General features: G+C 50.2%; 1 protein-coding gene across 1 annotated transcript in view; it reads right to left on the reverse strand.

Moving 5' to 3' along the window:
- Positions 1 to 291: 291 nt before the first annotated feature.
- The window catches only part of ITGB5 (integrin subunit beta 5), a 68823-nt gene continuing 41684 nt past the window's right edge, over positions 292 to 27430 (reverse strand). The window contains exons 9-14 of the mRNA XM_009274993.1: positions 25784 to 26213; positions 7317 to 7539; positions 6500 to 6603; positions 2801 to 2917; positions 1467 to 1633; positions 292 to 879 (exon numbers count right to left, since the gene is read on the reverse strand). Of these exons, the coding sequence (XP_009273268.1) occupies positions 784 to 879; positions 1467 to 1633; positions 2801 to 2917; positions 6500 to 6603; positions 7317 to 7539; positions 25784 to 26213 (1137 nt within the window). The 3' untranslated portion in view covers positions 292 to 783. The remainder of the gene's footprint in view (positions 880 to 1466; positions 1634 to 2800; positions 2918 to 6499; positions 6604 to 7316; positions 7540 to 25783; positions 26214 to 27430) is intronic.

Consider the following 27430-nt stretch of genomic DNA (forward strand, 5'->3'; position numbering starts at 1 on the left):
TAGTTTAGTTTCCTCAGCCTAAACTCCCATTTCCCTGGGCTCCCACCAGTTTCCTGTCTGTTTAACACTGCCGGCACAGAGTGGGAGCTCCTTGTGGCACTCCCCGCCCTGGGTCAACACCAGGGTATTAAATCAACATACCTTCTGCGGCAGTCACTGCGGCTCCAGCTCCTATTTTTATACCCATGCTTTGACCGATAAAGCTCTATTAGTAAATCAATCGGGCAGGAGCAAGCCCCAGTTTTGGTGGGGGGCTCAGCAAGGAAACAATGAACTTTACTCACAGCATCATATATGCACAATAGTTTTATTTTGTTTTTTATATAAAAAAAATTCCTAAAGACTGCAGAACTCTTGTATCCTAATTTCTTACACAAATGCTTCCAACACCCTCCTCTTTTTAAGCTAATTCCCCCCCTAACAACTTGCGATGGCGTGGGTTCCCCTGATTTTTGACCTAGCCATCCTTTCTAACGGGGTATGTCTAAAGCTGCAATATGGCACTTGGTTGACTTAGTTGGCAGGTTTAATATATCCAGAAAGCTGGGGTATGGAGTCACACACGGCTCGGAGTCCATCAGCACAGGCGGGGAGCCTGCCTTCGCGTCCGTGCCTCCAGAATGAACCAGACTTTTCTCCTTACTGTGCAAATAACAGGCTTTGGTCATCGACCAGTCCTGTTGTAAGGGATTCTCGCCCCTGAAGAGGATCCCATCTTCAAGTGGGGAAGCAGCACATACAGTCAAGCAATTGTCCACAGCAGTCCCAGGTGCCGAGAACCCATCAGTCAACTGTACCGTTGTAAGACTTGTTGAGCTTGTTGAACGTGAACTCTACGTTATGCGTGGAAATAGGCTTTCGGTAGAGAGGATTGGATGCCTTTGGAGAAATGAGCAGACAAAAAGAACAAAGGTGAGGAACAAAGTCCATGCCATGGTGAAAATGTGTATAATCCCCCCCTTCCTGTGCCAATTGATTTGGAGATACCGCTGCATTTGGCTTTGACTGAAATGTGCATTCAGATCTAAAAGCAGTGTTGTTTGTCCATAGTTCATCCATCAGACCCACCTTCTGTCCTGTCTGCAGGCACAGGTGATGCCCTCAAATGCTGGACAACCCCACCTAAAGCCTCCCAGAAGGGCTCCCTCGTAGACCTGACCAACCTGGCTGCCACCACAGTCGGAGCTTGGTCCCCGCTCCCCCACCTCCTTCAATCCTCCAGCACTGCTGGGAAATACATGATGAAACCAAAGGCTGGGTATAATTTTGCAGAGTATTTGTAACTTGCCAAGGGGAAGGGCAGTGTGACGTGCCGGACCCTGAAGCCCTGCTGTGTGGCACCGCAGGGCACGGGCACCTGCATCCCTCGCGCCTCCCACCCATCTCCATTGCTGCAGAGTTGTTTGCTGCTGGTGCATCCCGACAGCCCCCCCCATACGCCAGCAGCACCCCCACCCCGGGCTCACCATTTCATATCTGGCCCGGGAGCGTTCGCTCTGGAATCGGTCAAACTCCCGTCTGTCATGAATGGTGACGAGCAGCTTCCAGAGCCCCAGCAGGATGATGCCGATCAGCACCACGCTGCCGATCACCGCCAGCACGATCGTCACAGCGCTGGGGGCTGAGCTGCACGCTGGTAACAAGGGGGAGAAGGTAATTAGCTCTGGTGCGAGTGTATCCCGGATCAGGATACTGGGATGTAATGACCTGGACTGCAGCCACTGAGCAAGTGACCTCAGGGCAGCGCTAGCAGCAGTGACTAAATTAAAAAAAGCAACAGTCCTCTCTGAAACCAAAGGGATTTTTTTTTTATTAAATAAATTCCTGGCTAGAGGCAGGTCAAAGGCACAGCTCTCATGGACGTCACCGGAGCCGGGATGTCACGTAGCGCTTCGGGGGAAAAGCAGTGCTGCAGTGCCACCGTCCAACAGTGACACCTGGTTTTAATGCCGGGTGACTCACATGGGACACAGAGGGTTAAGGTGCCTCTGGCAAAAGCCAGCTCAGCTTCTGGCCCACATGGAGACAGGTGATCACTAGGCACTTTAAATAAGTACATTAACTGTCAGCTAATCAACTGGTCTTTCAATTAAGTGCAAGTCGCAGCACAAATAAAATAAAACAAGCAGTATCTCAGTCTTTCCCATATTAGCCTGTGCCTCGGAGGACCAGAGCAGATCACGAGAAGCTACTTCTGGGTGCTCGCCAGCTTGTCCTACAACACCATGTGGGGTTTTCTTTGAGAAACTGCATTGCACGTGATTAAAATAATGCTGGGAAGCACAGCTGTCTGCGGCAGCCTGGGGAGGGGAGCAGGGACACACAGCCCTTATGCTGCCTGGACCAGAGCTAGCTCTTAGGAAACACAGAAATTCATAGGTGGTGTGGGGATTTCCTAACATCCCGACTTAACCAGCAGCACCAGGTGTCCCCTTCTGATTTTTTTTGCTCACAGTGGCTGTATCACCAAATCAGTACACGGCATGCGTTTTGCAACGTAAATAGACTGGGTTTAATTTCAGCATCCTGAGCTGGCAGGAAGCCCTTCAGCCGCTTGCTAGCAATGCTGGCGGCTCAGGTGCATATTTCATTCTTGGTCAGAGTCCTTTTTTACTGAGTTGGGAGCATTTGGAGCTGGGTTTCAGCACTGTAACACACCTAATTTTTTTAAATCATCCTGGTTCATCTGCTTGCACATGCCTTCGTGCAGCCCGTGAAACCAGCCTTTCTCCCACCAGCAGCCTGTCACCTCTCACGAGGTAGCCTGTGCTGTTAAAAGGAAACCCAAGGGAGGGCCAACCTGGCTCTTTGAGGACGGTGAGGTTGGATTTCCCACTGGCAAGCTCCAAGTAGGTGAACTTCATGACACAGTTGTTCACTGGGTAGGCGCAGAGGATCGCATTCGGGTCTTCCGTTTCTGCAATGAGATGCAGAGTCACAGAGTTTTATTTTGCTTTTTATATGAAAAAAAAATTCCTAAAGACTGCAGAACTCTTGTATCCTAATTTCTTACACAAATGCTTCCAACACCTTCTTCTTATTAAGCTAATCTCCTCCCAACAATTTGCGATGCCGTGTATTCCCCTGATTTTGACCTAGGCCCCCTTTCTAAGAGGGTATGTCTAAAGCTGCAATATGGCACTTGGTTGACTTAGTTGGCAGGTTTCATATTAGGAATTAGCACAATTCTCCTCTGCAAGCTGAGCAGGGCTTCCCACGGGTGCCAGGGAGTGGAGGAACAGGGACCGAGCCTGGAAAGCAGCACAGTTTGACCAGGATTCGTGCAAATTGTAACTGAGCAGTGCCCAGACTTACTGCTTGAGAAAATGCGGCACTCAGCAAACGCTGCATGGCAAACAGATGCAACTTCACACATACACATACTCTTCCTTCGCACAAGTCTGCTTTGGCAATAAATGCCGTTTTCTTCTTAATTTGCTAAATTTCTTGAAGAGTGGAAGCTGAAGAGAAAGCGAGGGGCACAGACTCAGCCTGCGAGGACACAGACGGGGCCAGCAGCAGCAGCAGCCCACGGCTGGCTCGTGCTCCAGCTGTGCCGAATGACTCCAGCTCCGGAAACGGTTGAGAAGTTTGTTTTTAAAGAGTGAGATAGAAGAGAAAAATGGGGAGGGGAGGAGGGAGGGAGGGGGAAGGGAGGAGCTGGTTGGAGGGGAGGATGCGGAGATGGGGGAGTTGCAAGAAATGAGACTACTTGATTCCCATGGCCATACGGGTGCTGTTTGTTTGCCTGTTTAACATACTGTAGCACCAGGCAGAGCCTGTCGCTGCTCTGGTCACTATAAGAAGCTTCCTGAGGAAGGCTGCTTCACAAAAGCCATTCCAAAATTTCAGCAAAGCCATCATCTGAGGTTTGCAGCTCTAGCTTCAGGAGTGATTTCCAGAGCCACCGCCCTGCATGGCCACAGCTCATGGGGTGTCCCCGCTGCAGGGACAGAGCCTGAAGGGAGATGGGGCAACATCTCCGTCCATGCCAGGTACCTCTGCAGGAGCACATCTCTGTAGGCCTGCATGGGCTGAGAGTTTCAAGGGAGAGGAAGGGATATGGGCACCTGGTGCTACTGGCTGGCAAAGACGTGACCTTGGCTTAGGCACTTGGAAAATGCTTCCCACGGCTCTCCTCCTCACTCGTATCCGTGCCTGTCTGTCACACTGAAAAATGATCGCGTTAATGACCACTGCTATTCCAGCCCCTTATCTCTCTCCTGTCTGTTTGTCTTTCCTTTCAATACCTTTGACCTGCTTTCAGTCGAAAGATTAATACCCTCCATTTCAACAGCTCTGAGCCCAGATGGAACTGCCCCTCTGGGGAGTCCTGATGAGGTTCCTGGTGTGGACAAACCTCAGCTGTTCCTACCTCGGGACGGGAAAACCTGCTCTACCTACACAGTGGTATCAAAGGCAGGGCTGGAGAAGTGCTGACTGTTACAAAGCAAAGTATTAATTAGATTAACATAGATAAAACTTCCATGTTTCTTGACTAACACCCTTCTGAGTTAAGCAGCAAATCTTAGTTCCTCCAGGCCCAGCTGCTTTCAATCCCATCCTTGCACCATTAGTCTGCTAAAAGATACAGTGATTAAAGTCTCGATAGTAATGATCTCTGTTAGTCTTCACTAGGTTTCAGAGATCACACGTCCACAGAGAGAGGTGTGATGGCCCCATTGAGCGTTCAGGTCCACTGATGTGTGCTGTTGGCAGGTTCAGCTCAGTGCTGGACCTGTCATGTTCCTCTCGTGTTGAAAGCTCCTCTCTGGAACCATCAGAAATGGAAATATAATATTGCAGAAGCGAAGGAGATCCTGCAGAGTCCAATGCAAGTCATATAAGCCTCCCAAAAGGCATCATTCTGGCTCATGAGTCCAACGATAGATGCCTCTGCTCTACAAAGCTTTGAAGCACTGGCTGCTTCATACCCAGAGCCAAAAGGCACTTGGGATCTTCCAGGGTGTGTTCATTCCAACTCAATATTTAAGGAAGTCCCATCCTCCACTGCCAGGACAATGCAGACCTATGTCTTCTGTGACAAATATCAGTGTTCGGCCTCCCAGCAGCAACTTTTAACATGTGCTACATAACACAAAAGTGCTTGAAGACCAGGATTTGGCTGAGTCTGCCTGTGAAGAAGTCCATAGTCCCCAAGCACTTTCTCTAGGAATATTTTGCTTTAACTCTTTCTCTAGCAGCCCAGATCTCCAAGCCACAGAGTGCCCTGAGCTCCCAAGAGCTCAGCAGCACCCACCCATCTGACTGCAGTTGTTCAAAAGAAGAATAAGCGTAATTCCCCAAAATGTCTTAAAACAGAAATTTGGCTGTGTTTTTCTCTGAAAGCCATGCGGGGGGTTGGCAAACCACAGCCCAGCCTCACCTCCCACAGTGTAGTCAGCACAAAAGCTGGCTTTGGCATGGTGCAACACCCAGGCAGGAGAGTTGAGCTTTAATCCCCAGTATTTGCTGGCTCCTAAGAAACACAGGCCAGCCAGGCATCAGAAAGGAGCTCCGTGTGGTTTGGAAGTGCCTTGTAACCTCTCGCAGTGTGCTGGTGTAGGTGCACTCCCCGGTAAACTGCAGGGAGGATGGGGAGAACAAGAGCAAGTCTCCCAAAGGGGAAGGTAGGAAACCCCACTGGTCGTAATTTAAAAGCTAGACACTGGATGTGAGAGGAGTCAATGGGAAAAACATTGCTTGCAGGCAGCTTGAGAGGAAGGGAGAGAAAGGGCGAGCAAGGTAGAGCACTCCTACCTCTATAAACTATGGGAAGAGAAGGAAATGTCAGATGTGGACAGTAATTTATCCCTGCTTGATCTCCATCCCTCCCTCCAAGGGATATTGCTAAGGCCAGGGTCAGGATTGCAATTAAAGCCGTCACAAGTTTGGATCCCCTCTACTCCCCTAAACAGCAAACAGGGACCCCTAGAACGGAGCTTGAAAATAAGGGGGATAAAGTCATCTGCTGAGGGATGCATGTGTGGGGTGACCTCTAGAAGAGGATACAAAGAGCAGGAGAGGAGCTTGCCAGGGGGACTTTTAGCAATCAGTTCCACAAAGCAGAACTCATCGTCTCCAGAACAGCTTTGCTTTCTCTTACAAGCTCACTTCTTTCAAGATGAATCCCCAGAAGATTAGAGAATGCCTTTTTTTGGGTGACACTTTGTCCTCTTGCACTCTCTCATGGCTCATCTAATCTTCTGTCTCATCTGATCTCATCCCACTCTCTGCTCCTTGCACTGACGGTAGTGGTTAGATGTGGTAAGATGTTATTTAAAATCAAAGGGTTTTTTACTTCAATATAGATTACAGCCCGGAGAGAGGGTCACGCATACCACATATACACATATACGTACTACATACACGCATACATTTCTAAATACCAGGTGTTCCTTGAGGCTTTCTTTACAGATATGTCTTGGTCTGGTTAAGAGCAGTTCAATGCCACAGTCGCTGGCTCCCACCATTTGCAGTCCTCCTGCTGCCTACTTACCGAGAACATCCACAGTGGTGATGATCTCATCCTTGCAGTGCTTTTGGCAGGTTTGGTTATCAGCCAGTCTTCCTGAGTTAAACAGCTTGCATTCAATGCAGTCCCTGCAGAAAGATACACAGAGGGAAGATTAAGCACCCGTCAGAAGCTGCCGGAACATAGAGATTCTCCCCTCAGAAAGGGACTCCCTGGGTGTTGGTCTGGAGGCTGCACATCTGGACCACAAGGAAAGAGCAACTTCAGGGCCAAGCATCTCCATCTCAAGGATGGATTTATTCTAGGGGTGGATTCAATGAAGGTGCAAAACAGCTGGTAGGTTTGGGGTCTGTTTGCCCTTTGGATGTCAGGAGCTGCACGTCAGCTACTGCAAAATCCATCCTGCCTGAGATCAAGGTAGACAGCATTGCTGCTCTGTGCCAGTCTGAGGCTGATGCCCAGGACACCTCTGTTGCTGTGAGGCAGGCAGTCATCCCTGTTCTCCCCTCCTCTGCAGCTTGCAGCTCTCTAGGCCTGGATGTTTGCAGCTCAGGGTGCAGCAAAACTGGGGTTGCCATCCTTTCCTGCAGAGCTGGACAGCACTGGAAATGAATGGGGATGTGAACCTCCATGAGGACTTGGGCAGCAAAACTTGTTGCTTCTCTGCCTGGGATACTCTCAGGTTGCTTAGCATGGGCTCTGAGTGGCAGCAGACTTGCCTAGGGCTAATCAACCCTGTTTAATTAAGCGGAGGTAATTCCTTAGCTGAAAAGTCTCCCAGGATCCAAAGAGCAGCCCATCCTACCAGTGAGAAGTCCCTCCTGAACCCCCCCGTGAGTACCTCTTAGTGCTACAGACACCTGGGCAGGTGGGACACTTCTCACACGTCTCTCCAAAAGCCCCCGGCTCAGTGCACTGACACTTCCCACAGACGCAGGTGCCCCTGCCGCTGCACATCTGCCCGTCGCTGGAAACACAGCCGTCCGTCTCAGTGGAGCAGTTGCAGTTGTCCCCGATGTAACCGGCGTGGCACTTGCACTCTCCGCAGTGACACTCTCCATGGCCTGAAGGCGAGAGCAGGGAGGAGGCGTCAGCAGCATCCCAGGCCAGCACTGGGTGCTGCAGCTGCCCCTGCACAGGAGGGACCAGCAGCCCAGCAGGAAAAGCTGCCAGAGAGACCTTATTTGGCAGAGCATCAAACAGATGGCGATGGGAAACACCTAGATATCAAATAATTATCTACATTTAGCAGTAAAAAATACCTACTCACAGCTCCTCCAACTTCCCTCTGTAGTCGCTCAAGACAAATGGGCACCTCTCCCTTCCTAGGTGAGACCAGGTGGCCAGGACAGGGGCACAAACTGCCCTTGGGAGGTACCAGCAGTGATGGTGACCATGGGGAGAACAGGGCAGCTCCCTTCGAGCAGACACAGCCTGCCGCTGGGGGAGGTGAATTCCACCCTGGGACCCCCGCTCAGCATAGCACTGTCATCCTTCTGTGGGCGGAGGGCAGCAAAATGAGCGGGTCCACGCGAGAAACAACCACCTACTATTGCAGAGCCCAAACACGATTAGCTGGTAGAGATTGCATGCTCCGGCCAGGTGTCAAACTTGTTACTCCTATTTTTCTCTCTCCAGATGAGGGTTCCCAAGTATCCCTCTCTTTTCAGGGTGCCCTTTTGCACCCTCCTGCTTCACCCCCATTCAGTGTTTGACACCACCAAGCAAACGTTGACACCTGAGAGCACGTTTCAGCAGCGTGTTGTCATGAGCCTTTCTTACCCGCAGAGTGGATATTCCCCACCTCTGCCTCCTGGTGCCCAGCACTGTGTAACTGGGCTTTGCAGAGTGCTACACCTCCCACCTCCGCAGAAGGTGAGCAGCATCTCGTCACTCAGTCCCCAATGCTTCCTAAGCATCACTCAGCTTCACTCGTGTGCCCACCTGAAGGCTCCAACTAAGCTAGGAGGGTTATGTGCAGTTTAGTAGCATGATTTCCACTGCTACTGGAGTAGCAAAAGTATTCAGGCTGACGAATGGTCTCTGGCAGCAGCTTTTGAAATACTGCTTCTCAAACCAGATGTGTGTGTCTCAGAGGCACAGCACCGGGCAGACAAATGCTTTAGGGCACCAGAGGATGTGGCAGAGTCGATGCGATCTGGCTGCTCACCGCATGAGCCAGACAGGAGGCAGCACAGCCAGACTGCGGGCAGTTTTCTGCTCAGTCTTGCTACGGCATCGGATTTTGCTAGCACAGCCACTGTGCCAGTAAATGAGGGGCCCAAGCCACACTTCCAGCCTAGCCTTCTCCAGGCCACACCACTCAGCAAGAAGTTTTCTCCTCCTCTACGCTTCCCTGCTCACTATGGACCCTGAGCTCTGGGGATCAGTATTACTGCTGGGCCCTCAAAATGCTATAAAAGAGGGGGCTCCTGTGAGGGCTTCTACATTTACTGGGCTGGCTGGTGTTTTGTACAAACTAATCTCTTCTTTCTCTGTCTACATCGAGAGAAATGAAGATGGGAATGGAGCAGTGCTTCCTTGCTGGGTTTGAACCCAGAGTTTAGCAGCAAAAAACCTAGCAGGTTGACCATTTCGTAAGGTCTTTCCTACCCTGCTTTCCTAACAGCTTTACTTAGGAAGTACTCCCAAAAAGCTTAAAAATCCTTAGAAAAAAAATTAAATCAACAAGCACCATCTCCTGTGTCCAAGCAAGACCTCTACGTCCCAGCCAGTACCATGAAGGTTTGCTGGGACCAGCTGAACCCTCCCCAGGCAGTAGCTCAGGGCCGCTCACAGCAGAGATGATGGCTGAAGAAACTGATCCAGTAAGGGTTTTCCTCTACCGAAGCGTCCCCTTGCAACTATGGGGTTTAGTGACGGGCTGAGAAAGTCAACAGGCTTAAAGGCTCTCAGTGACGGTAAGTGGAGTGGCTGGCTGCTGAGCATCTGGTTTCAGAAAGGCATCCATCAGCTCACTGGAAATACTGCTCAAATTCCTCCTTGGTTCGTCCCTAGGAGAAGGGATGCCTTTGAAGGCATAGTTTATAGAGCTGAAGAGTTTGTATACAAGGCTCATCAGCCACCTAATTACAGCTCAGCTTTCCCACTGGAAACAGCCTCAAGCGCCTCAGACAAGATAAATTATATACACGCTCCTTTCACTGGCACAAAACCGCTGATCTCCCTGCCTCTCCCATCACTCCAAGATTACCAGAGAGGCTGTGGACTGTCAGGCTATATCCCTTGCCAAAACTCATGGAAACACCTTCTGTTTTACAGGGCATCTCATATGTCCCGGCACATCACAAGTTGTCCTCCTACAGCCTCTTTTGCACACCCCCTGTTTGCTTTGGATCCAGCCTGCAAACTCAAACATTACTAGACAGAGGAGGTTATGTTTACAGGATCTCTAGAAGTGACCTCCTTCCCTGCCTACATCTGATGGAGATTAAAAATCCCTTGCTCTGTCTGCCTTCACGACGACAGCCTTGCCCTTTCCCCAGACACATCCGTACAGGCAGGTTTGGTTTGCCCCTTCCCTACAAAGCTCTGGTTTTGAGCCCATGGACCACATGTATCCACCACCGCTGCTGCTCGGGGTGCAGCTGCAGAGCAGGGACCTCCTGCTCCCTCTGCTTCACAAGCAAATCGAATGGGGTGGCTGGCTTTTATTCACAATTAATTCAGGCGATCAGGCTCTTGCACACAGCAAGTTTGGTGCCTCCATGGCAACGCATGTGTCCAAATTAGCTATAAATCACAGTTTTCTTAAACAGGCACTATTTCAAGGAATCCAAAGCAGCTGGCATTGGAGCTCTGTGTATATGGCATTTAGTAAATGTGCTCATGCTTGAATTTGAGCTGTGAGGGCCAAGAGAAGCAAGCTGATTGCATTCACAACACCCCACGGTCCCGACCTGGGTGGGAGCCACCCCCCTGCTCTTGGGCAGAGGGGCAGAGCCCCTGCATCGTCAGCCTTAGCTTGGTCCCCCCTGGACACCACAGAGCCCAGCACAAGATGCAAATCCATTGGAAATCCATCTCTGGAAGTGTTATTGCTCATTAAATGGTTCAGTTTTTAAAGCCATCAGTGCCAGGCTAGTGTAGGAGGCTAGAAAGCCTGCATGTTCCTTCCAGGCCCTTGCAGGCTGGAGATTGAGCCTGGAATGACTGTCCCGGGGAAGGGAAACAGCCATTTCCAAATAATGCATCCTATTAAACCACTGCGACTGGAAAATTTAAGAAACAGCATCTTAAAGCAAACAGTTTCGTTTATTGAAGTGGATGAAGAAAAAAGCCCTTATATATGAGGGTGACTAAGTGTGGGGTGTGAGCTTAAAATTTAAAAACATGTTGAAATGTGTTTTCTGCCTCGGCCACACTGGCTCAATGTGCAAGAAGTCACTGGCTGAAGATCATCACGGGGAATGTGCCAAGAGTGGGAATTTCCATGTTGACCTTTAACGGCAAAGATGTTACAATCTCACTGCCTGCATCAGCTTGAAAGAGGGGCCACTCCTGCAAGCACCATGAGCTCCACTTCTGGTGCTCTCCTTTTATCTCCCACACAGCCTGAAGACTGGAGAAATGTGGTGAGTGGGATACATTTATTTCTCATATGGGCATGACAAGAGTCATCCCGGTTATCAACATCCACCTGGAGCACCAGAGATGGAAATCCACTCCGTCCCCTTGCTCAGGACAAAACCTGAGAGGAGCCCCAAGGCAATGTGGCATGCTGGTCACAGCGAATCTTTTGGGGACGGTGACCCAGAGCTGAGGTTTGCAGCATGCAGAGTGCTAGCTGGTACTCGTATTTCACAGCAAAATGTGCTGCACGTTTCCAGGCTCAGCTATCCTACAGTCACATGCAAAGCTGACATGGTTAAGCAATCTCTACGCCATGTAAAATCATGTCTGCAGGAAGCCTTCCACCACCACGCCAATGATGAACCAAGTTTCACTTCCCAGTTTCATTTCCAAGACGAAAATGCATCCTCGAGGATGGTGTGTTTCAAGACACCTCTGCACCAGCAGAAGTCTCATGGTGCAGGACATTACCCTGGGTTTTAACTCCCTTGAACGCTTTGAGTTTGCATGTTCTCTATTAAAGCTGGTTTGTGAAGCCAAAAGACAATTAATTATGTTCTCCAAACATAACAAGAGATGTTTTCTTCTGTTCTCATCCCTGAAATGAGATGAGCTTAGATGTTTAAAAGATCCAGATCTAACTGGGAAGTGAAATGCTCCCTCTGAATTTGATAACATACTTTCCAGCCAGCTCTTGATTTTTGGGGTGGCTAACACGAAACACATGTCAGGGAGGCTGCAGAAACACACTGGGAGGGTGTAGCAGAGGAAAGCAATGCTTCTGGCGGGGGAGAGCAGTCCCCAGACTAGGTTTGGACTAGTCTAGGCTCCACTGGGGCAGGAGCCACGGGGTGCATCGCTGCTTGGAGGCACCCTCTTCCCAAGGAGGCCACCGAGGTGGACTGAGACCCACAGCCCAGCTGGTCCCTCCACCCCGAAATACATCCCCATCCCACTGCCATGCCCCAGCTGGGCTGCACATCTCGCTGTCACTCAGGTGGCTTTTGGCAGGACATCCAGCCGTCCTCGTTTCACCCCAGCCACCTCTGCCTCTCCCCTCAGCTGCCTGCCGGGATGACAGCCGCAGACCAAATCCCCTCTGCCCTCACCTGGCTTGGCAGCCCGACACCAGCGCCGAGTGCTGTGGCTCCAGTCCCCAAGCGCGTTCATTGCCGGCAAGCAGGAATCGGGCTAGCAGCTTCTGGCAGAAAATTCCAGCCTCTGACCCTGATTTCATCCCAGGCTTCCTGACAGCAGGCTGCAAAGTGGGACCCCACGGTGGCCGAGTGCTCAGCGGCCCGTCTGCCCTCTGCAATAACTGAGTTTGCCTTGTAGGAATTGCACTGACTGCTGCTGCACCAAGAGGTCTGAAACTCAGTGCACTAAAAGCTCTGTTGCTTGGTCTTTTGATAGGAAGTGGTTTTCCTAAAAGCCCCCGACTTTTGGGGACCACAAAATTATGCCAAAATACCAGCTTTCTTTTGAGAGAAATAAAAAATGATCCCAGCTTTTATGGAGGGGGAGAAAGGGTTTGAAAACAAGCCCTTCCAATGCTCCTTTTTTCCCCACCTTCTAGCAAATTAAATCGATGTGCCCACCACACAAGAAAAAAAATCCTCATGATTTTTAAGCCAGTTTCTTGGTTTCTGAGCACTTGGGAGGGGAAGGTCACACTGCATTTGTTACCATTAAATCAAGCCACTTATTTTTGTGCCTCCGTGCTCACATCCAGGCTGTGGATCAGGACCTTCACAATGCTGTGCTTTTGTCGTTTTTGGTTACTTGAACAACTAGTTTGAAAAAAAAAACACAAAAAACCCACAGGAAAACCAATTAAGAGAAATAAGTTATGGCAAGCAATTTCCAGATTCCCCGGTGCCATCCCTTTAACGAGCCCTGGCCTCTGTGCTCACCCAGAGAGCCCCGATGCAGAAGCCACATGTTGTTTGTGCTCCCTAGGGGTGAAGGCACCAAAACTATCTGTTTATGAAAGAAGAAGCACTCAAACCCTACCGACACGGGGCACTGCTTGAGCATCGGTTTTGTACCAGACTAGCCAATCTCCCAGCAAAAGCATCCGACGTCTGCAGGAGAGGCTCTGGGAACAGCACATTTTGAGTGGGAGGAGGAAGGGCAGCGGAAGAGGCTTTGAACACTTGGAAAACGTAGACCTTTCCATTCGGGAAAGGGCTATGGTAAGACACAGTGCCTGCTTAGGCAAATAAATCATTGACTTCCCCACTAATCTCTTTCCATGACTCAAAGCAGCCAGCACTGCACATCAAGAGGCCGGGCAAGGTGAGGCAGCCTGCCTGTGGCACAGCTCAGGTTCGCGGCGCCATCCTGCTGCCAGATGGTTGGCACCAGTAGGAAGTCAGGGAGAGCTCGGGAAATTTTAAATAGTGAGGATGGGCTTAGGATCCATTCCCCGGGTCACACCAGTCTGGCAGGGAAAAAAAGGGCAGCGGGCTGGCAGGAGCATCCCCAACTCCTGGAGTCTACAGAGCATAACAACCTCCTTGTGAAAAGAAGGTTACTATATAAACACAGACAAACGTCAAGGGTCCAAGGTTCCTGTGTAAACTGAAGAGAGCTTGCCGATGCTCATTTATCCACACTGCAATACTGAAACAACAAAACAAACACTAAGAGGCTAGTAATAAGAAAATAGTGCTTTTCTGTATGTTATTTACACCAAACACCATGGATCTGCCCATCTTCCCATTGCATTAATTTCAATGGATATTTATATCTTGAAGCATACGGGTTTGGCCAAGAATCGACAAGGCTTTAAATAAGCCTTTATTTCAATCCTAGCGCTGGTTGAGCTCACCAATCATCAAAAATAGCATGAGAGATACAGACTAATGAAACCAAACGTAGAGGAATAAATACATGCTTGAGCTGCTAACTCAGCCTTGGGTACCACAAGACCCATCACCAGCTCCACGTTACTGCCAGCATCCCGTATGTTGCAGCACTGCCATTACAAAAAAACCCCTCAGCCCCGCAATTTCTCACTCACTTGGGAACTTCTGGGTTAAATGAGAACTGGGCAGGGAAAACAGGGCTTTGGAAACTGCTGTCTCATGAAGGCAGCTGAAAGCGATCTGGGGCAGGCGGATTTCCTGCGGCAGCCCTGGCCAGCCTTCCCTCATTTTCCTTCTCTCCGCTACAGAAGTGGAGCTGAAACGCAATCACGAGATACGGCTGATGATCCACCAGAAAGCCAAAACGGGCAGCAAGGAGTCATTTCCTGAAGGAGATCTAAAGCTGCATTTCTTAAAATAAAGCCTTCCTTTTTTTTTTTTTTAAAGTAAGCTCAGCACTCCACAACCCTCTTGACTTTTGCTTACGTTAGCACTTCAGCTGAGCCTGCCACACGTGGCCTTTTGGATGGAGACGCAGAGCTGGGAACTGGAGCTTTTAGGTCCTGCTGCCTGCTCTGCTACTGATGCAGGGAGCAATACGGGGCGAGGGCTGCTGCCTGACCCTCCCAGAGATGCAGTGCTTCATCCTGAACAGGGGCAATCGGGATGGGTGCGCCGGTTCCCTTTGAGCCATGGGTCCAAATACCATCCCACCAAATTGGGCGCACGCTCACCCTTGGCTTCGTCACCCCTTAAGCACCTGACATGGAAGGCACTGCAGAAACTGCTAATAATTCTTATTATTCCTTAAGCCAGATAGGAAGGTATGTATGTGTGTGTGTGTAATCCTGTTTTTTCCCCCTCCTGTGTTTCCCTCCAGTCCTCTAACTCAAAAAGGGCTCTGTGCCACTGTCCTTTTCCACCGACCTCCATCCCCTCCAATGCAGGTGTTTATTGGGTCTCCCATGGGACACACCGACGCCTCTCCCACCGTGATGCTCCCTGCTCCAGCCAACTCTTCAGCCCCACAGGCACATCAAGGAATTTCATCTGCAAACCCCTAACAGGCAAGATACGCTCTTCCAGTGCGCAAAAACCCCTCAACTGCAGCTCCCCCTCCTTTCACCCCAAAAAGCCTGACAAAGGAAACCGCTTGGCAAAGACCCATTTTCAACTGGCTCTCCTAACCCTGCCCAGATACCACCAACACCCATGGGTCCAGAACCAGGAGCTTCTCCCCGACTTACATATTTCTTGGCCCACCTCTTTGCCCAGGTCTGCTTATACAACTCCACATTTAGCCTTCAGCTTTTGTCACTGTGAAGGAAGATTTAGAAACATGAGGGGACATATGGTGAGCACGCAGTTAGATGAAATGCAGATAAAGGGCTTGAGAAAATCTATAGTGCTGCAGCCCTTCCACCGACGCATGGTGCCTCCAGGAAGGATAAGCTTCGTCTCCCTGCTCCCGTGCCCAAGCAGGCTCCTACCAGCTCCTACCACCCAAAACCCTCCAGATTTGTTCTAAAGATAAAACTTGGCTCCAAAATAAAGCATAACAATCCCAAATGCCTGAACTCCAGGGCCAAATACTATGGTTCGGATCCATCCTTCAAATGAAAAGCAGGCTAATTCTCACCCTGCCGAAACCCAAATGGGCTGAATGTCCTTTCAGCTGGACCTCATCAAGAGGAGTGGGCTCTGGAGCAGAGAGAGATTCTTTCTCTACAAAATCCAGTGCCGTGGGAGCCTTGCCCAGTTCTGTGTTTGGATGCAAACATATAATCTGGTGCAAGTTCACCAAAGGTCCATGGTTTTGGAATGGATTTCTCCCTTCCCAAAGAAGCTGGAAGAAGTCAGAATTTCATTCAAAATAAGACAAAAAAAAGAAAGAACGAACCCGCAGCCTGTGCTGCACTTCCCTTTCAGGTCAATTGTTTAAATTAAATTTTTTAAACCAAACCAAACAAAATTAACGGGTTGTCAGTGCATGCCAACAAGAAAAGCAGAGACCCCAAATTTCACTCACCTGCTGGTTTGAGGCTTTCATCTGCCTCTAAACCCCAAATACAGCATTCATTTCCAAATGTTTATTTCTGTTAATTACTATCATCAGAAGGACCAAATGCAAACAGCAAACTCAGTGGGATGCCGGCCATAAAGGCAGAGCATTCAAGCGAGTTTGTTCTAAGACCATCTTCTCTCTTTTGGGAGTGAGTAGGTGATGCACTGTGTTTTCAAAGTTCATCTTGTTTTTATTTTGGAGCTTTCTACTTTCTGAGATAGGAGGTTTCTGGCTGTGGGAGGCGGTGGCTGCAGCAGGACAGGGAGGTTTGGGTACGTGCATGCACCATCAGATGACACCTCCGGTTGCGACCCACACACTGTGCTGCTTTAAGAGCAGAGACCCACAGACAGAGCTCTGGCTCCCATAAAGATGTCGAAGACATCACTTCTTTATTCTTTAATTCTGCCCTGGCATTTAATGCCTCATTAGCATGCATTAACGCTTGCAAAAGGTCTGCTCAAGGACAAGGAGAAACCCCAGTGAAAAGAGGCAGGAACAGCAGCGCTCTGTGCGGGTTGGTCCTCCAAGGAGCTGCTGCCAGATTTGGGGAGAGCTGCAAGACTTTGACAGCAACGAGGGCCCGGGCAGGGGGAAAGGAGGGGTAAGAAAAGGCAGCCTTGCCCTTTCGTGCCAGGAATGGAAACTCTGGTGAAGCAGTACTCAATCCGCTGGGGAAAGAAAGTCCAACTCAAAAGCTGTTTCGGTGTGAACAACCAACACAAACCCTTGGCATGAGCAAGGCAGGGCAGGCAGGGTATGCCTGCTGCCAGAAACACAAAGGAAGATGAAGAATAAACACAGCACTGAGCAGAAACATGAATGGAAATATCATTTGTGTTCCTGTGAGAAATCCATGCAAAGATCATAAACTATCTGGAGTTGGAAGGGACCTGTACGGATCATCAAGTCCAACTCTCAAACAATCAACAATATTTAACACACATTTATTTATTGTGAAAGAAATCCAGAGGAGCATATACATCAAGCACAGAGCATTCTAGCTAAAACCATCTACCTGCACTGAAATGCATCCACCTCTGACCTGAACCACAGCAGCTGCACCGGGTGACATGGGAGGTCATTAGCAGAGCAATCAGAGGGGAACCGGGCATTTTTACACACTGCAGCTGTTAGCACTGGCCATGCTTTCACAGGTCATGGCCGGCAGGCAAGGGTCACCCTGTGCCGTTTGCCCCAGCCCAGTGGCCATTTGAACCCCTTGGGATCCTCAGCCTTTTGAATGGGCACGGAGCAGGATGGGGAGGTGCACGCTCTCGGAGGAGAGCAGCACGTCTCAGGATTAAATTGGAAAGAGAAGAGAAACCAGGTTAAAGGGGAAAAAATAAATTCAGAGGGGAAGCAGAAGAGAGAGATTGGGGAAGGGTGGAAATGATGCCCTGGGGGGAAGTGGCGGGGAGGTTTCAGGAGCCTTCCAGGACTGGAGATGTGAGGAAACACATGCACTGAGTCACCCCCATGCTCCTCCAAAAGGCTATTGAGGATTTGCATGCCAGGGAAATAGAGACTTCATGAAGATAAAATTTGGGATGCAAACACCTCCCACCCAGCTCTCAGCCCCGCTCTGCACCAGGGCTATGAGCCACAGCTCCTGGAGATGAGCACACCCGGAACCACATGGGACATGCTGCTGAATTTGGTAGCTTAAGGCAGAGAGACCTGCAAAGAGCGAAGGAGCCATAGGGAGTGAGAGGTTGGCTGCACAGACGCCAACAAGACAACGTTAAGGACAGGTCACTTCAAAGGCGGTGGTTTACCAGGTGTCCGTCTCTCTCAACTTAGGGCTGCCAAGAGGAGGGAGCTTGTGCCTGAGCCAAAGCCCATCCACGCAACCCAGAAAGCATTGGTAGAGGGTGTGTTTTAAATAAAAATCCTCCCTGAATTCTCTGTTACAGATAACAAGCAGTCCACTAACACGTAGTGACATGTATCAGTGGTCAACAGTAACACACTGACAAGGCGTGAATGTCCCCATTTCCCTGCCTCGCCACAGCCCTCCAAATAAAAGTGGTTGATGCTCAGGAACCCCTTGCTTGTAAGGAAAATTCAAACACTGCTAAAGAGGGATGCTAATGCCAGCCAGCTGCTTGCACAGCTCCTGGGGAGTCTCTCTCCACCCTTTCCAATTATCTGGGAGCCCAGGGCTGGGCGTCCCTGCTTCCCATTGCAGAAGGTGACACCCTGGCGCAGGGCAGGATGCAAGTGCGGGGCACTGCGGGCTGCCTGCAGCGGGTAAGCACGTCCCGTACGCGCCCCTGTGGTTTCTCATCCTCTTCACACTGTGCAAAGAGCAGAGAGTTTCTCAATGACATTCCTCGTTAAAGGCTGAGAGGTTTCAAGTGTTGCTCTCAGAGCTCACTGCCCCCAGGCCAAGCATGGCCAGACCTGACCTTTCTGGAAGGCACTGTGAGAAGCAGCCAGGGATGACCCCAGGGCTCGGCCACCGGCTTCCATTGCCGAGTGAAACCTAAAAGCCAACATCCCACATGTGATGGCAGCAGCGGGCTCTTCCACAGTTCCTTCATCACCTGTGGAAACGTTTTCTAAATCACCGCTTGAGCAATCCCCAAAATGTTGCAACGGCACAGCAGCCCCTGCGCCCCACAGGAGGTCAAGCAGGAATGCAGGAGTATCAACAATGGACATCAGAAAAGATCTGGTTTATACAAACACACTTCAGAAAAAAATAAAAAGAGGAGTTTTTCCTGATTTGGGGCTCAGATGTTGCCGTGCAGACAAATGACATTGGATGCACGGCCAACAGCATCCGCAGAGAGCTTGTAAGGCAGGGTGAGAGCGGCGTCGGTCCGAATGGGATGAAGGTGAATTCGACTGCTCTTCTAGTCAATCCCCATCACAGCCCTCAGCCCTGCCTGCCCCAGGTGACCTGGACTTTACATTTCTTTAGGCTGACTGACAGCATGGGAGTAAACGAAGCTGACCTAAACCTTATATTTCTTTACACTAATCCACGTGATAAGAGTAAGTGGAACATGCCCAGCTTCGCAGTTTAACCCCGAAAAAGGAAGAGGACAGCGGAGGTCCCCCATTTGATTCATTTCTTATTAAATGTTTGCAGTCTATTCTTGTTGGAACCAAAATATTTCACAGGTGGAGGGGGGATGTAAGCTGGAGAGGGGATGCCCACCCAGCAGTGACACCAGGCACGGGTGCTCCGGCCTCAGTTCATCACTGCTACAGAACACAGCAAGTCAGAGGTTTATTTTTTCCTCTATTCAGGGGGATTTTTTTGTTTTATGCATTTCTTCTCAGGCGCACAGACATCTCGGGGCAAGGGCTCTTTGGCTGAGCAGCTTCTGCAGGCGATAAAAGCCAAGGCAGAATGGGAACGCAGCAAGAAGAAAGGCTTTTAGGAAGCTCTAGGATAAATGTGCAGCCTGAGTGACTCTTGACCACATCCTAAAAGAGAGATGTTACTGCAGTGCCATCTCCTCGCTACTTATTCTGGCCATAAGGTCCCCCTGGGCTATGCAGCGGCTCTGTAGGCAGGAGACCTCAAGGTGCCTGAAACCAGGTTTGTTGGCTGCTAAGGAGTGATAGGCACCTTGTGCCCCACACAGTGTGACAACACTTACACACCTCTCTGCTTTCTAGCCCAACATCATCTGGTTTTTAGCTCCCTTCCCACATTCCCCTTCCCTGGTGGGGAAGAGACACTCGCACAACCTATAACCTGCCCTAATCGAAAAGGGTTTCAGTTCAGAGGATTTTTCTAGGTTCACCTCACCCCAAACCACCCTCCCATGCCCTGCAGCCCCATCAGCACACACAGCCACTGCCTGGCCCCCTGCAAGCCCCCCACCTGCTGCTAATGACTGAGACTGCTAATGAAGCAACCAGCGCCGTGAGGTTGCACCATGACAACCTGAGCTGACACCGCATCCTCTGTCACCAAAATAAGCCTCAAAAATGCTGGTAGGTGTGTGCTTCCCCATCTTCCTCCGGCCCGGGGAGCGGAGCAGGAATGACCTGCGGGGTGGCCACGCCAGAGACGGAGCCACATCTCCTCCGCAGCTGTGTGGCTCACGGCTGCACAAGCGCTTAGTGACAACCAAAGGATTATTTTTAACTTCTACATCTTATATGGTCCTTTTGTCTCTCCCCTTCAGGTCCCACTGTTCTAGGCAGTGCTCAGATTCCGCCTTTTTACACAAACTAAATGAAAACCCCCCCAAATAAAAAACCCAAAGATAACAAGGCTTGACATGACTGAACAGAAAACATTGCAGATGTGGTTTAGGCTCAGTTCCCTATCCTCTTTCTGCTACAGGCCACCTTCTTCCCTTCTGGCAAGGGGCTACATTTGCGTAGTGCCACCCCCGTCTTGGCAGTGCCACAGGAAGCGGGCACAGGCAAGCTCCCCTTCCCCCCCAAACCATGCTCAACCTACCACCTCCACATCAGAGGTTAATAAATCAAATACTACCCATTTCTTTCTTAACAGCAGGTTCTGGTAAAAGTTTACACACTAGGAATGAAGAGAACTAAGACAAGAAAAAAAAAAGGTTAAAGCTGGATCACCTTTATTCTCACATCTGAGCCTTCAGATGCACACCAGCATCCTCCATCCAGGCACTACAACAAGGCAGGTGAATAATAGCTACAAAAGTAAGTGTGGAAAAAGGTCTATTTCCATAAGATGTGTCCATGGGCACAGTGATTTGTATGGTAACAGACCCCACCAGAAACCCCAGGGTGGAGATACCAGAGGTGCCATCAAACCTGAGCGCTGCTCAAAAAGCGCAGGGCTCTATTGCACAACCAGAAATTGCCGTGCTCACACCAGAGCCATCGTCCCACCAGACCTCCCGCAAAGGCAGCACTGTTAAACACCGTTACAGCGCCCAGGATGGGGAACACCAAAAACAGATTGCAGAAGCAGGAGTGAGATTTCTGATTTGAGGTTGTGTTAAAACAAACTAAAGAACCTTATCTCACTGGGCCTTAGTACAGGCTAAAACCTCACAGTGCTTCCCCATTTAATAAAACCAAGAAAGGGAAGCAGTCAGAAATAAGTACCGAGGACTTGTACGTCCTCAGCAGTTTTTGAAGTGGTTTCTGCAGGGCAGCTGGAGTCGCATCGCACATCAGCTTGGCTATTCTCTGCAAAATAAGCCACAGATTTTCAATGAGCTGTCACTTCCTAAATCTCATTTCAGAAGTGATTCTGGCACTTGCATATATTTGCAAATTTGACACCCTATGCTCTACTGCTCACCTGAGCTTTTCGTGTCACTGGAAGCCCTGCACTCGCAAGCGAGGCCAGGCTCCTGTCTCCTGCGCTCCAAGGCATCGCCATCTCGTCGTGCTTTAGCCAGCCATGATTTTTAGCCATCTTAACGAGTTAAGATGCTCTCAGCTGCTTAAGAGCTAGAGAGAAGTTGCAGGGCTTGATTTACAATTACAAAGTGTTTATAAATCTGATTTATTGTCTGATTTTAAAAAAATGGAGAAGAGAAACCACAAAAGACCTGATCCCACAAAGCTGCACCAACACCAGCAGTCTGTGTGTTGCTCAGGATTTTCAGGACAAGATCCTTTGTGTTTTAGGGGGAGAAATGGCTTGCAGCGTGGTGAGTGCTCTTTACTTATGCCTTGGTAATGATGTTCCTGTGCACAACCACAGTCCCAGGCTGAAGAGCGCACAAATGACACCCACACGGGGAGCTGGGTAACAGCAGTGATGGTTAGGGGGAAATTTCTCTAGAGACACCAAGGTAAAGACGATGCCGTACTACTCTGCATCCCCCCCTCCAAAAAAAATAGGTCTGCAGCACTGAAGCTAATGAAGCTTGGCCTCCAGCGAGCCAGTCTCTCTTCATTAGAGGCAAACGTGTGATGCCCTCATTGGGGCCTCTCTTCCCTCTTGCCACTTAGTTTTATGGGACCTTCAGGAATGCAATTAGCGCCGAGACGTTTCCTCCTTTGTCAAACTGCCTGGCAGGCAGCCAAGGGGTTGAAAAGCCGCTGGGCCGCACAGCCAGCTGCCCCTTCCCGAGCCCGGCTGCGGGCAGGAGGGCAGGCTGCAGGCAGGAGGGCTCTCTTCCCCTCTCCCGCAGCCACCCACATTTCAGAGTAGAGGCCAGAGCGGCATGCCAAAGGTCTCAATGCAAGAGGGCAACTTCTCCTTCTGGAGAAAAACTGGGAGCGAAGTGTTCAAGGCTTTGGGAAGCGACTGCCTGCTTTGTTGGAGCACGATGCTGTGGATAACCCATTTGCATCTCTTTTGGAGGAACAGAGCACTTCTGCAAGCCATCCCCGATGGCCCTTCCAAAAGCTGGATTAATGGTTTGAAACAGCTACTCCGGAGCTGTTAACTGGACTCGGGGAGCAGCAGAACAAATGCCACTTATTAGTGACTAAGCAGCATCAACTAAGAGTTGGATGCAACTTGAATCAACATTTATGACGTCAACAATGACTCCTTTTCCCGCTTGCCTCACAGATGCAGGAGGCACGTTAAACCTCCCACTAACAGGAATCAAATTCTTGCTTCTCCTTCAGATTATCTCCCACCCAAGATCTGCTTCTCCACTTCACAGGGGGCCACAAAAGGGCAAGATCCGTACAAGTACTGTCTGCAGTCATCTCTCCTCTCAAACCCTGACAAAACGAGGTGCCAATATTTATAAACGGACCGAGGAATGAAAATGCTTTTACTGGCCAAAGGACCGAGTAGCATGAAACAAGAAGCTCAAAGTTTATTTCAGAGTATTTCAAACCTCCTGTGGCTTTTGCCAGGAATACGGGATGTCTGAGCGCAATCGGCCGCCCAGCCCTGTGTCGTGGCAGTGACTCAACCAGGACACTGCATCGTAAAAGGAAGAAATGCCCAGGCTGGTTGGCGATGGGCTCATGGTGACTCTGAGTTGAGGCATGCAAAAAGCATGGCCAACATGCGTGCAAAGCAGTTTGCATGCGTGGATTTTTACTTCTCAGCTTGGAAAACTGTGCTTTCCTCCTTGTGCTCTCCCAGACCTTGGGTTGGGTTGGACTGGCTGCTCTCCCACCTGCTCTGGCCAGGATGGGCACTCAGAGCTTCATGATACCATCTTGTTCAACAGCTTGGGCAGGCGTAAATGCATTTAATGGGGGACACCACAGCCCATGTGCTAAAACTGAGGTTGGGTTCCTTTGGGGTGAAAACGCTGTTCAAAATACAGTCATCTGAAATGCACTGAGAGGCACTAAGTGCCTTCTACACTACCAGAAGATTTATGCAGTATAAATAAAGCCCTTGACAACAGTGATAAGTTCCCCTCATGGGTCCAAGCCAAGCAACTCCCAAGCAAGGATGGAGACAACCACGATCTACAGCAAAATGACAGCTCCCTACATGCTGCTTTTTTGATTTCTGCATTTGCTAAAACCTGTTGGTTTCCCCTCATGGTGGGATTCAGCCTGCGAGAGTGGTGGGCACCGGGATGCCAGGGCCTTTCAGGGACAGACGTTGTGCCCAGGAGAAGACAGAAGGAGGGCAGGGTGTCATTTCTCCCCCTTGCAGGAACAAAAGCAGTGACAGGACCCCATGCGACCACTCCAGGGGACATCCTTAACCCAAGGTATGACCCAAACTCCCCTGGCTGCCAAGTCTACACGTGCTGGTGGACTGAGACGTTCAGTGCCAAGCTGAACACACCGTCTTTTTCAAGAAGGCCCCATTTGTAGGGAGGAGAGAGCACGCATCTGCTGGAAGCCACCAGAGATGCTTGTGTAGCAGAGGGCTGTTTGTTAGGCGCAGCTTTGGGCACAGCCCCACTGTGCAAGCTCAGACACTTTTGGTGTCAGCCCAAAAGTCATGGCCCTCTTGGGCTGGCAAAACCACCTCAAAATGTTATGTCATTGGCACAGTGCTTGCTACAGCTCAGATTTAGCATTGTAATTGCTGGAATTTAAAAAAAAAAAGAGCCAACAAACCAACAGCAATAGAAATACCAGGAGGCATAGGGAGAATCACCCCATGCAGCCGTGTCGGACTCCATCCCACCCCTGGAGCAAAGAGGCCACTTGGCCTCAGCCTACCCTTTATTTTCTTTCATAGCTATAAAAAGGTTTTTAAATGACTTTAAAAAAGTCTGGCAAATCCCAGACCAGCCACACTGCTCTTCCCAGCACCAGAAGCCCTCCACAGGGACAGAAGAAAGCAGGTGCAACGTAAGAGAGACAGCTTGTTTTCCAGTGGAGCGGCAGAGCTCTGGCTCTCCTGATGAAATGGAAATTCAAGTAAAGGGATGTCCTCCTCTTGCAGTACCAACCGCTACACCGGTAACTTCCAACCTCTCTTTAGCATCACTGCCCTGCTTGCTATTAAATATACTCCTTTTGGGAGGGATGATGCTACCAAAGCAATATGGTCATATGGAGAACCCCCAGGCAGTGTTGCTCTCAATTACTTCACAGCTGAGTTTACTTTTTTCCCCATCTACCTTCAAATATACCTTTTTCCTGCTTGCTCATCCCTCTTTCCGCTCCTGCATCAGCAAGGAGAGCTCCAACCCTCCTGGTCAGTGACAGTCGCTGCGGGAGGTGGTACCTGCCTTTCTCACTGCCCTGCAATGGGGAGCCCCAAGGCAATGCCAAAAACTGGGGTATCACCTGCCTCACCTTCAGCAGTGCTGAAACATCACTAGCCAGGCTACAGAAAAATGAGCACGAACGTCCTTTACCCACCTAACACCATGATCGTCTCAAACAGCCAGAAACTTGCAACCAAAAGGTGCCCCATCACTTACTGCCCAGCTCAGAAACCTGCAGGGCAAGATAAACAGCAGGGAAAAAACCCACCACTTCCCTCGAGAAAACGTGAAAAATAGGTATTTTCCCAAGCTTACACTTGTTTTGGAAATTTTGTCCAAGATTTTCAGTTAAGGAAATATTTGACTTGCTTGAAAGCAGGCAAGTTTTAAAGAATAACCTTTTGCCCAGCTCCAACTGAGGGAATTATGTCCGAGGGCTAATCCAGGCAATTACGTGCAAGGTAAATTATGTGACCTCAGGCTGACAAGGAATTAAAGCCGTTTTAGCAAACACAGCTAAATAACTCCTCTACCTTTGCTTAAGCAAAGTTGACTGGCTACATCTTTCCAAGTGAATGACTTGTTTCCTCAGTGGGCAGAAAAATCTATACATAAAACACCTTTAGGAATCTTCAACACAGATTTTCTCTAATAAGTAACAGACTGAAACAACCCTCCTTTCACCTGCGCTGCACCAGTGGATTACTTCAAATGCTTCATCCTTAGAAAAAGATTGCTTCTGCCTATGCAGGGAAGGATGGTGCACATAGAAGAAATCCAACCTAAGAAGACACCAAAAAGCTTCAGAGGATTCAAGCCTGTGCTGGTTTACTCTTTCCTGGGGATACACTTCAGTGTGCAAGAGATGTGCATGGTTACGTCAAAAGAACAACAACAAAGCCAAGACTCTGCTCATCTCCGTGGGGCCTGGGCAAAGGACAAGCCTGCCAGGAGAGAGCCTTTCACTCTAATGCTGGAAACTCAGTTCTGATGGGGTTAATGCACTTTTTGCTCATTAGTGTGGATGCACTTAAACCTCTGCCTCCCTTTTTCCATAAAGAAAGGGAGCGCAGGTCCCTCCAGAAACAGGGCAGATTTCGGCAGGCGGGGCAGGCGCAGCCCCTCGCACACCCTGCACACACCAGCCCAGCAGCCTTCCCCATTTCGGGGCAGTTTCCCCATCCCCACAAAGCGGAGGGCGCAAGGGAGGAAAGGCTCCTACCTGAGCAGAGGATTCCCTTGTACCTGGCACAGGAGAAGTCATCGCACTCGCAGAAGGGCCCATAGATGTTTCCGAACTCGCTCTCGTAGCAGAGGCACTGGTTGCAGCTGCATTCCCCTCTCCCGCTGCAGAGGGGTTTGCCCTCCGCCTCCCGGCACATGGCGTGGTGCATGTCCCCGCTGGCGCCCTCCTCGCACTCACACCTGGCCCCCAGGTAGCCGGCGTCGCACTCGCACAGCCCGCAGGCGTAGGTCCCATTGCCGCTGCACTTGCCGCTGGCCGGCGCAGCATGGCCAGTGCACCCCCAGAGGCAGTTGTAGGGCCCCGCCACCCCCAGCGTGTCCCGAAAGCCAGCGGGCTTGATGGTGAAGGCATGGGAGGTGTCCTCGGTGGGGCAGCTCCGCGCCTCCACGGCCACCTCGAAGGAAACCTGGGGGGGCAGGTTGAGGTGTAAGTTAACACGCACGGCCCCAGAACATCCATCAAGGGTGTCCCGGGAAGGGAGGCAGGAGGGAAGGGCAAATGTCCTGAGGAAAAGCCATGGAGCGATTCCCTGGAGCGGGGCCACACTCAGTGCATTGAGCTTCACTCCCAGGTGTGCAAAAAAACCCCCAAAACAATTGCACATCTAGTGAGGGCATCTGCAGCTCAATGCAGTGACATCTGCCAGTCCCACGAGGGGTTTGGCATCCTTAACGTTTTAAAACTCGTTACTGTCAGCCATTAGCAGCAATTTTCCCCATCAGGCACCGTTGGTTTCTGTGAAGCGGGAAGGAGCCTGCCTATTCCCATGAAAAAAACAGGGCAAAACTCTAGAGAATAGCCCAGTTTTCATGCTATTGAAAATAAACAACTCTGTGGAAACCAAGCACTAGCAAGGATCTAACCAACGCAGCACAAGAGCCCGAGTTGCCTACAAGATCATGGATTTAGAAGGTTTTATGCGAATCCTGATCTGCACATAGAGACATGCATCAGTCACGCAGCCCCAAGCTTTCAGCACACTGCTAACGGGCCATTTCTGATGGATGCTTCTGTTAATACTGGCTTCAGAAGGGTTACACATCATTATATGGTTATACATCACCCCCCTACTCATTTTCTGTTGCTACAATCCAGTGTCAGGGATTTTCTCCTTGGGAAAACTAAGACCATCCTATGGTCGCTTGCTTGGCCCCCGATTTAATCCTGCTGTTTGGTGGGGTCTCGGGCCACCCAGCGCTGCCTGGAGCTGCTGGTTAGCAAAGAGGATTAACCTTATTCCAAGGAAACAAGCCCCCTTCCTAGGCATCAGGAGGGAATGATTTTTCTTTGGAGACATCTGGGGTCACCTCGAGCTCTCACTGCCTGCGCCGTCCCGCATGCCAAGGGGTGACGTGCGGATGGATGGCGGCGCAGCAGCCACCTCCAGCCGGGAAAGCTGCACCCTATGAAGCCTCCCTTGACCTCCTCCCATTCCCAAGGCCTGAAGCAATTAGGCAACGAGCTCAAATTACAGAGGAGAAGGAGATCAGAAAGCAAGCTAAGGGGATCAGGGTAATCCTGCTCCCTTTCACCCACTGACACCCACACCCCCAGGACTAAACACCAGCAGATTAGGATCCAGTGCCAGCATTACCCTCTTTGGGGAAAGTTTCTTAGCAGGAG

Source organism: Aptenodytes forsteri, unplaced genomic scaffold, assembly GCF_000699145.1.
Source record: "Aptenodytes forsteri isolate BGI_AS27 unplaced genomic scaffold, ASM69914v1 Scaffold255, whole genome shotgun sequence".
NCBI classification, from domain to species: Eukaryota; Metazoa; Chordata; class Aves; order Sphenisciformes; family Spheniscidae; genus Aptenodytes; species Aptenodytes forsteri.